Source organism: Micromesistius poutassou, assembly GCF_964030765.1.
Source record: "Micromesistius poutassou genome assembly, contig: SCAFFOLD_3072, whole genome shotgun sequence".
Taxonomy (NCBI): domain Eukaryota; kingdom Metazoa; phylum Chordata; class Actinopteri; order Gadiformes; family Gadidae; genus Micromesistius; species Micromesistius poutassou.
The window spans coordinates 33,587-43,292 of NW_028179870.1; the positions used below are offsets into that span (position 1 = coordinate 33,587).

Below are 9,706 nucleotides of genomic sequence, written 5' to 3' on the forward strand. Positions count from 1 at the left end.
CTGCGTCACTCGGTAGAGATCACAGGTTGCCAGGTTCGCCCACACGCAACAGGAAACATACGATCGAAAAATAGATCTGTTTTTGATCATTGACGTATTAACCAAGACAGCGGTGACTTGTGGAGTCACTGCATGCAAGTCTCAGTCAAGTCTCAAGTCATGGATACAAGTCAAGTCAAGTCTTTAGTCACTGTTGAACAAGTCCTCAATCTGGTGACTGGAGTCTGACTGGAGTCCAGTCACTGGACTGGAGTCCCCCATCTCTGATGAATACACATCATGTATGAATAGAAGAACCTACACAAGAAGGATCATATGTACACAAATATCCAGACCTCAGCCACCATATCATGATCACAGGTCCAGATAATAAGATAAGGTTTGTTATTTTCATTATCATTATTCAATAATATTGAGATTATTGTTATTATTATTATTATTATTGGGTGCCTTTGTAGCTCGCAGGTACAGATGCAATAAACCATATTTGTAAAATGGGTAATATATGTATTATATATGAGAATATTGATGTGTGATTATTAAACAATATTTACATAGAACTGCAACAATAAATATATAAAATGTTACACCAAGAGCAATTGTCGGCATTATATCCTTTATTCTATTTAATAGAGTTGACAAAGATGTGTGTGTGTGTGTGTGTGTGTGTGTGTGTGTGTGTGTGTGTGTTGCTGATGTCAGACACGCCCCCACCACCTCGCGGACCACTGGCTGACGCACCAGGTGGGACTCCGCCTCCGAGACCAAGCAGCCAATCAGCAGACAGATCAGAGCCAGAGGGACGACCTTATGGGGAGCCAGAATGAACACAAACCAGAGTGGGAGGAGTCACTGACAGCAGCGCACTTCAACCCCCACACACACACACACACACACACACACACCGCTACACACACACACACAGCTACACACCGTCGTTCACCAGACAGGAAGAAGAATCACTTCTGACAAGCATGTTCTTTTTCTGTCCGTCTACAATCCATCACAATCCACCAATTCATCCTCATATTCATCATCACCCATCATACATCATCCACCCCATGATCTACCAACCCTCCCACCTACCACCGTCTATAACCCACCTACCACCGTCTATAACCCACCTACCACCGTCTATAACCCACCTACCACCGTCTATAACCCACCTACCACCGTCTATAACCCACCTACCACCGTCTATAACCCACCTACCACCGTCTATAACCCACCTACCACCGTCTATAACCCACCGACCACCCGTCCTCCAGCACCTTGCTCTGGGTGCTGGCGGCGTGCGTGTGCGCGGTGATGTCAGCGTTCAGGAGGTCCACCTCCAGCCGGTCGCTCCGGTAGACGGCCCCCAGCAGAGCCCCCCTGCAGCGGGGCTGGGGGTGCCCTGACAGACCCTGAGGGTGGAGGGGGTGGAGGTCAGAGACACACAGACACCACAACAGTCCAGTGGTCTGGGGGGTGTGTGACTGCCTGCTCTAAAGGTTGTGGGTTGGATGCCAGGTGTCCCCTGTCTAACCCGTAGGCGTCCTGGAGCCAGACGGCCCCTGAGGCTCCGTCAGACCGTCCTCCTACGCGCGTCACTGCTAACAAAATGGACCCTTGTTTTGAAAAGAGGAGTGTGAGGAGATCTGTGTTCACCCAAACGTATACAACACATATTGAAGGAACACAAAGACACACAAAGGGAGTCTTCTTCTTCTTCTCCTTGATTATTGAGGCAGTTGTCAGGGACGCGGGAAGTCAGTTTGAGTTGGGGTTGCTGAGAGGAAGTATATATAATGACGTCATAATAAATGATGCGCAACATTCATGGTTTACGTAGTAATACGGCCAGCAACATTTGACACCAGTTTTAGAACGTTTTACACTACAGACATGTTGACCACCAACATGCCAAAGCAGCTATAGAACCTTATTCAGCAACGGACAGATCACACACACACGGAATGGAGGTTTATTTCTGATCAAGAGGCAGGCCAGGAATCCGGTCAAGGGGACAGCAACAGGCAATGGTAGGGCAGTCATAGGGATGGGACTTCAGGTGCGATGAGGGCCAATTACAAGGATGGCTAATGACTGGTAATGGTTTACCTCACAAGTGAGGTAAGGGGGAAGAGAGAGATATATAGAGTGGGTTAGTATTAAGTGTATCAATGGTACTATATAGTGTTACACTATAGAGAGAAAAGGCAAGAAATGTTATATATTGATAATATGATTTATCAAGTCTCAGTTCATAGCCGGGTGAACACATAGTTCAACAGTAATCCCAAAAAATACCCCATTCCAGTTGTCAGGTAAGTGTGGCAGGACCTTTTCCTGTTTATCACACATTTCACGAAGGTGGGCTACACAAATTTGGGTTGGAAAGCTAGACTAGCTATACTGTATAGCCACTGTCCATCTGATTGTCTAGTTAGCTAATATCATCACACGTGCTTTTACTGGCTTGATATTCGCTGCTATGGTTAAGGTTAGGTTTAGGGTTAGGGATAAGGATGAGGATAAGGGCGAGGATTAGGGTAAGGTTGGGGGTGAGGGTAAGGGAGGCGGGCGGTTAGGGTATAGGGGAGGGGAGAGGTTAGGGTTAGAGGAGGGGGAGGTATGAGTAAAGGAGGGGGGGAGGGGGAGGTAAGGGTGTATGGGGGGGGAGGACAGAGGTCAGGGTATAGAGGGGGAGGTTAGGGTATAGGGGAGGAAGGTTGGGAGAGGATATGGGAGGGCGGAGGTTAGGGTATAGGGGAGGGGAGAGGTAACCTTACCTCATTAGGGTAACAGGCGTGTGTATAATAAAAATTACCATACAACAAGCCACACAACCAGGTCATTTTAAATGATTTTATATCATAAAACATCAGTATACATTTCAACATCTGTGCCCACAGTGAAACAATTCTGGGATGTGATTAAAAAAAAACAACGGTTCATCATGAGACCATCTGACCCTAACTCTGTCCCTAACACTGAACCATGAGGAACCCGCCAAGGAACCCTTGAGAAACAAGGAACCCTTGACAACCCGTGACTTAAGTCACGTCCTGCGAGGTAGAAGTTGCATCTGAAGTCTCCACCGTCCAGCTCCGACGAGGCGCCGTCGGTGGGTCACTGAAATGTAGCAAGAGGAGAAACACAAATCGTTAGCCTCGTAGCATAATCTATGTTGCTAGCCATAGGCCAACAATGTCAATGAGGCTACCAATGTCGATTACACTATGAGGCTACCCATGTCGATTACACTATGAGGCTACCCATGTCGATTACGCTATGAGGCTACCAATGTCGATTACACTATGGGGCTACCAATGTCAATTATGCTACAATATCAATTATACTATGAGGCTAATGATATAGATAACTCTATGAGGCTAGCGATGTTGATTATGCTATGAGGCTAACAATACCCATTATGCTATGAAGCTAACGATATCCATTATGCTATGAAGCTAACTATATCCATTATGCTAGGAGGCTAACGATGTCCAGCTAGGCGGCTAACCAGATTCCGGGTCTCCCTCCAGATAGGTGGCTCCTCCTCCATCATTTTGTCCATGATTTTTTTAGTTTATATAATGTGTTGAAGAAAATACTTTTGTTTTGAGAATTCTACACTAGAAACACAGTGGTAGTAGTTTATTATTCTTTGGACACCTTGTTTAAATAATTCTGAATCAAATTTTAAACTTCAACATGAAACATGCACACACTTGGGAATTTGTAATTCAGGAATATAGTAAAACATTCTGTGAATTTAACAGCATAGCTTTGGTGGTGAAACGATGTAAAAAAAAAGAAACTGTTGGTATTAACCTTCCAAAGACTTGAGCAGTCCCATCATAGTCCTCGTCTCGCTCCTGGTGGGTCATCAGCTTCATCTGTTCACAATACAAACACACATTAAAAGGGTGATGTCACCAGGTGTGAGTGTGACCAGCTGTTACGTTTTAGTGTCCACCTTGATGTACGCTGGATAAACTATAGTAGTAGCAGCTGATGTGACCGTAATTACTTCAAATCACAGCTTTGGCTAAAATTCACAGAATGAAAAATCGGAAGGAAAAACTAATGAAGACCCTCTACGATCGTTTGAAATAATTAAAAAGAACCTCCAGGTGTCAAGTGTTTGGTTATGGTTACCCTCCGGTCCACAGCCTCCGGTCCAGCCTGGTGCCCCATTCCTGGTCCAGGGGGATCTGGATACCCTCTGGTCCAGCCTGGTGCCCCATTCCTGGTCCAGGGGGATCTGGATACCCTCTGGTCCAGCCTGGTGCCCCATTCCTGGTCCAGGGGGATCTGGATACCCTCTGGTCCAGCCTGGTGCCCCATTCCTGGTCCAGGGGGATCTGGATACCCTCTGGTCCAGCCTGGTGCCCCATTCCTGGTCCAGGGGGATCTGGATACCCTCTGGTCCAGCCTGGTGCCCCATTCCTGGTCCAGGGGGATCTGGATACCCTCTGGTCCAGCCTGGTGCCCCATTCCTGGTCCAGGGTGATCTGGATACCCTCTGGTCCAGCCTGGTACCCCATGCCTGGTCTAGGGGGATCTAGTTACCCTACATTATGATTAAGTGCGAGAAAAGCACTAGACACATAATAATAATAATAATAATAATAATAATAATAATAATAATAATAATATATAATAATTATTATTATTATTATTATCCACCCTGGTGACCCATACCTGGTCCAGTGTGATCTGGTCACCTGCTGGTCCTCAGCCTCTGGTCCACCCTGGTCCAGGAGATCCTGTGAAGTCAGACAGCATCTTTATAGACCCGTGCACATCGCGGTCTCGAATCTAACTACCAACCCCCCGCAGGAGCCCCTTACCTTGAGCTGGAACGACGATGGAGATCTTGGGGTGCTTTGGTCGTCTTGTTGCAAAATACAGCCAACAGACTTACCTTGAGCAGATCTAGTAGTTTGTTGCCGTTGGTTCATGTACAAATAATTGACTATATATTTCATATCCCCCATTTAGCAAATAATTCCCACCCATAAACAAGGCTGACAACAGTACAAAATAACAAACTTCTCATGCCTTTTGTCTACTTCCTTACTACTCTCTAAAACATCGCATGCACATCGCATGAGTGTTGCCTTACTGATCAGGGTGTGATCTGAGTGACCAGAGATGCATGCTGGGATACTGTGCCATCTGACACCTACAGTTCTGTAGAGGTTCCCCCTCAGGAGAAACCAAGTTTTCAAAAGGCTGTCGTGACATCAGTTACATGACCTGGAACGTCCGTCAAGACCGTGACAGGGACTCCCCAAGGAGAAACGCCAAAGGGTAGGCTGTGAGGCTCCCCCTCTCGGCGACTAGAATACAACAGCTCTTACAGGAGAGAATCATGGCGCACATTTCAACGTTCCTCTTCATAGACCTTGAAGCCCCAGTGAGGCTTTCTTCACCTCTTCTGAAGAAGAGCACAACTGCAGCTCGACAGGGACGCTAGTTGGGATGTTTCCAAGATGGTTTCCAATTCAGCCCGAGAAATACTTGGATCTCAGGGCAGGAGTACAGGAGATCCAGAGGGCTTGCCAGCAGTCCATCATGTTTAGGTTAGGTAGGGAAGCCACGTTGCAGAATGTTTCATCTTCCATCTTCAGTTAGTTGGTTGGTTTCTCATCCGATTCTGTCCATTCGGAATGCCGTTAGTCCATCATCCATTGTACCAAGTAGCCATTGTCGCTTCCCATTGTTTGCATGATTCAGTCACACTACAATCCAAGCTGCATGACACTCAAGTCATCCTGTCCAGTGTGTAGAAGGTCGAATTGAGATCCAGATGCTAGATCGCTCCAGGCTCTTGCTGTATTGAACACCCACTTTGTTATCCGCTTTGATTTAGGCCACAGACTTGAGTCATCAGAAACATCCGACCAAATGACACTCAAGGGTGTTTCAGGAAGAGTAGCATCCTCCTATAGCTGAAGATTAAAATGTTCAGGTAATACAAGCCAAGTAGAAGTAGAAAAATTTCCCCTCACACATGTGGTGCCCAGTACCAGGTTAAAGATTGCCCCTCTCACACTTAGTGCCCCATGCCAGGGCAACGATTGCCCCTCTCACACTTAGTGCCAAATGCAAGGTTAAAGATCACCCCTCTCACACTTAATGCCCCGTGCAAAGTCAACAATTGCCCCGCTCACACTTAGTGCCCCATGCCAGGTTAAATATTGCCCCTCACATGAAGTAGTGCCCCATGCCATGCAAAGATTGCCCCTCACACTTAGTACCCCATGACATGCAAAGATTGACCAGTACCAGGTTAAAGATCACACCTCTTTATTTTCAGTTATTAGATTGTGTATTTACACAAACAATGACAATACTCAAAGGAATACAAAGCCAAACGAGAGGAGAGACCAGTGGAGGGTTTGTAGGTCTTTGAGAGAGGAGACCAGCGGTGGCTTTGTAGGTCTTTGAGAGACGAGACCAGTGGAGGGTTTGACGGAGAGACCAGCGCTGGGTTTGACGGAGAGACCAGTGGAGGTTTTGTAGGTCTTTGAGAGACCAGTGGTGGGTTTTTAGGTCCTTGAGAGAGGAGAGACCAGCGGAGGTTTTGACAGAGAGACCAGCGCTGGGTTTGTAGGTCTTTGAGACGAGACCAGTGGCGGGATTGACGGAGAGACCAGTGCTGGGTTTGTAGGTCTTTGAGAGACGAGATACCAGTGCTGGGTTTGTAGGTCTTTGCGCCCTGCCCTTCACAAAGAAAAGAGAACTCTTCCCGGGGCTCCCGCCAGCTTCTCCGGGGTCGTTTGCGTTACTGCACTGGACGCCTCGCGGCGCCTATCTCCGCCTCTCCAGATTTGGGAATATGAACCCGACTCCCTTTCGATCGACCGGGGGCGACGGAGGCCATCGCCCCGCAGAGACGAGAGACCAGTGGAGGGTTTGTAGGTCTTTGAGAGGAGAGACCAGTGGTGGGTTTGTAGGTCTTTAAGAAGAGACCTGTGGTGGGTTTGACGGAGAGACCAGTGGTGGGTTTGTAGGTCTTTGAGAGAAGAGAAACCAGTGGTGGGTTTGTAGGTCTTTAAGAAGAGACCAGTGGTGGGTTTGTAGGTACTTGAGAGCGGAGAGACCAGTGGTGGGTTTGACAGAGAGACCAGCGCTGGGTTTGTAGGTCTTTGAGAGACGAGACCAGCGCTGGGTTTGTAGGTCTTTGAGAGAGGAGAGACCAGTGGAGGGTTTGATGGAGAGACCAGTGGTGGGGGGGCTAGGGCTTCAAAGCGTACGGAGGGAAACATTGGAACGTGCTCCGTGGTTCTCAGGTGCAGGAACCAGGTTGGGTTATAGTTGCTGAGAGGGACAGCCCTCACATCTCGCCCCCTGGTGTGTCTCCTTGAGGAGTCCCTGTCTCCATCCTGAAGGACGTTCCAGTTCATGTAACTGACGTGACGACGGCCTCTTAAACACTCGGGTTCCCCTGAGGGGGAACGTCTACACAACTGAAGGCCTCAAACAGCGCAGAACCCTCGCATGCATCTCTGGTCAGTCAGTCACACACCCTTATCAGTAGGACAACACACATGGGATGTGATGCAATGATGAGGAATGTAGTAGGAAAGTGGACGGATAAAGTATCTTCTAGGGACGAATGAGAGGCATGAGAACACGAGAGAGAGAGAGAGAGCGAGAGAGAGCGAGAGAGAGCGAGAGAGCGAGAGAGAGCCTACGTGGGGCGGGGCAGGGCCTACGTGGGGCGGGGCAGGGCCTACGTGGGGCGGGGCAGGGCCTACGTGGGGCGGGGCAGGGCCTACGTGGGGCGGGGCAGGGCCTACGTGGGGCGGGGCCTGAGAACCGGTTCAAACTAAACGCTGTCAGCCCACAGCATTAAAAGAAAATGTTGTGACTTACAGTTCGCAGTTTCTTCTTCTTCGTGGTTTGATCGTGATACTCACAGAATCTGTTTCTTCTTCTTGAGCTGTGAAGGAGAGCAACGAGATTAGTTTTACGGCTTGTGTGTGTGTCTGTGTGTGTGTCTGTGTGTGTGTGTGTGTGTGTGTGTGTGTGTGTGTTTTAATTAGTGATTAATCCAATAAATCCAAATAAGTTATTAAAATAAGTTATTTTTCCCATCTAACTACGACGGTAACCGAGTGCGGAGTCATTGTGTGACGTCATGGCCCCGCCCCCCTACGTCTCCCGCCGCCAACTCCGTCATGGAGTCATTGATAAATATCTGCAGCCGCGTCACCCGGCGAAAAATTAACTCAATTAAAAACAACTTACGACGACATACATCCATAACTACTATTATTCAACTTATCAAGTAGGCCTAGAGTAAAAAACAATTAAGATAAATTATAAATAAGTGTCCTACTCACAGCAGGTCCGGATGTAGCGGGCCGTTTTACTTCAAAAAGTGTTCGTTAATTAACCCGACGGTCAACCTGGAAAACAAAAGGACCAGACGGATCATTAGTTACTTTTATAACTTCAACCGGACGTTTCTAACCATGTTTCGGTTAAACTACTAAAATAACGTCAATATTAACAGTGTAATGGAGACGGCTCAGCGTCTTTTTCAATCTAACCTGTGGTGGAGCCAACAGCTGACGGAGCGCGAGCAGCAGCAGCCGCACAGTGAGGCTCAATGGAGACGCAGCGCGATCCGCACCGAGACCCGCGAAATAATCAGCGAATAATCAGCGGAACTACATGCAGGTGTGCGCCGCCATAGATGTGTGTGTGTGTGTGTGTGTGTGTGTGTGTGTGTGTGTGTGTGTGTGTGTGTGTGTGTGTGTGTGTGTGTGTGTGTGTGTGTGTGTGTGTGTGTGTGTGTGTGTGTTGAGCGGGGGTGGGAGTGGGTGGGTGGGTTTGGGTTACAAACTGTGGGTGTGTGTTTGGGTTTGTGTGTTTAAAAGGTGAACGATATGTGGATGAGTGGGAATAAATGGTATATATTATGTGGATGTGTGAGTGTGGTTTAAAACCATATGGAGTAGAGGAATACTGTTACTACCAGGAATTGTATGCTGATTGAAGTATGAAATTACACCGTATGATGGTGTATTTCCTTTTGATGAAAATAATAAAAAAGAATAAATAAAAAAATGCCTAATGTGTAACATAACTAATTAACTATAACTGTATTGATACAATTACTATTATAGAACATAAAAAAATAGAACACAACTTACTTAACTTAAATATGCAAATTACAACATTTGGGCAAATTATGCAACTATGAAAGTCTTTATAGTTGCATTTGTTTATTCACAAAATAGAAATGCTATAACGGCATAAAAAATAATAAAATCAATCAGCTCAGATATTTATTGTCAAAGTGATGAACTTATCAAAACGTACAGAAATCCAAATGACACTAAATGTTTCAAATGACATTAATAAAATAATACATTATATTGTTACTTTAATATTCTTATATTGTATATTTGAACAGTGTTCCAATATATTAGTCAAACATTTACATGTATTAAATCTATATCTGTACATATTTTATACAAACAAAAACAAGGCGATGACATTATAGTCATACATCAAATATCCGTACAGTCACACCCAATTCATAAAGAAGACATTTATTGCCTGTTACACAATGCATGGACAAACAAATAAAAGTACATTTCCCCCCCCCCCCCAAAAAAAAATAATATAGATTGCATTTCATATCAAAATACTAATAATAGTAATTATTCAAATAATAATTATAAATTGAGCTTGT

General features: G+C 46.2%; 1 protein-coding gene and 1 long non-coding RNA gene across 4 annotated transcripts; both read right to left on the reverse strand.

Moving 5' to 3' along the window:
- Window positions 1-771: 771 nt before the first annotated feature.
- On the reverse strand, window positions 772-5,154 carry LOC311371321 (uncharacterized protein). 3 transcript variants are annotated; one of them, XM_084489471.1, is made up of 6 exons: window positions 4,842-5,154; window positions 4,693-4,757; window positions 4,147-4,542; window positions 3,820-3,884; window positions 1,272-3,117; window positions 772-807 (listed from the first exon to the last, which is right to left on the reverse strand). In XM_084489471.1, the coding sequence occupies exons 1-4, from the start codon at window positions 4,986-4,988 to the stop codon at window positions 3,881-3,883; spliced, it is 612 nt and encodes a 203-aa protein (XP_084345597.1). In that variant the 5' UTR covers window positions 4,989-5,154; the 3' UTR covers window positions 772-807; window positions 1,272-3,117; window positions 3,820-3,880. The 3 variants fall into 3 exon arrangements, with proteins under 3 accessions (XP_084345597.1, XP_084345596.1, XP_084345598.1); XM_084489470.1 differs by lacking the exon at window positions 772-807 and having other exon boundaries at window positions 1,183-3,117; XM_084489472.1 differs by lacking the exon at window positions 772-807 and having other exon boundaries at window positions 1,183-3,117; window positions 4,147-4,552; window positions 4,693-5,154.
- Window positions 5,155-7,658: 2,504 nt separating this feature from the next.
- On the reverse strand, window positions 7,659-8,780 carry LOC311371322. The gene is made up of 3 exons (XR_014641053.1): window positions 8,556-8,780; window positions 8,346-8,411; window positions 7,659-7,942 (listed from the first exon to the last, which is right to left on the reverse strand). It is a non-coding gene; the product is annotated as an uncharacterized lncRNA (long non-coding RNA).
- Between the last annotated feature and the right edge of the window lie 926 nt (window positions 8,781-9,706).

What these genes read in the sequence shown, in the direction of transcription:
- LOC311371321 (XM_084489471.1), bottom strand. Translation starts at nt 4,988, where the DNA reads ATGGGGGATATGAAATATATAGTCAATTATTTGTACATGAACCAACGG. An exon ending in CATCGTCGTTCCAGCTCAAG is followed by an intron (nt 4,758 to 4,841) that starts GTAAGGGGCTCC and finishes CTGACTTCACAG; the next exon opens with GATCTCCTGGACCAGGGTGG. An exon ending in ACCAGATCACACTGGACCAG is followed by an intron (nt 4,543 to 4,692) that starts GTATGGGTCACC and finishes AGATCCCCCTAG; the next exon opens with ACCAGGCATGGGGTACCAGG.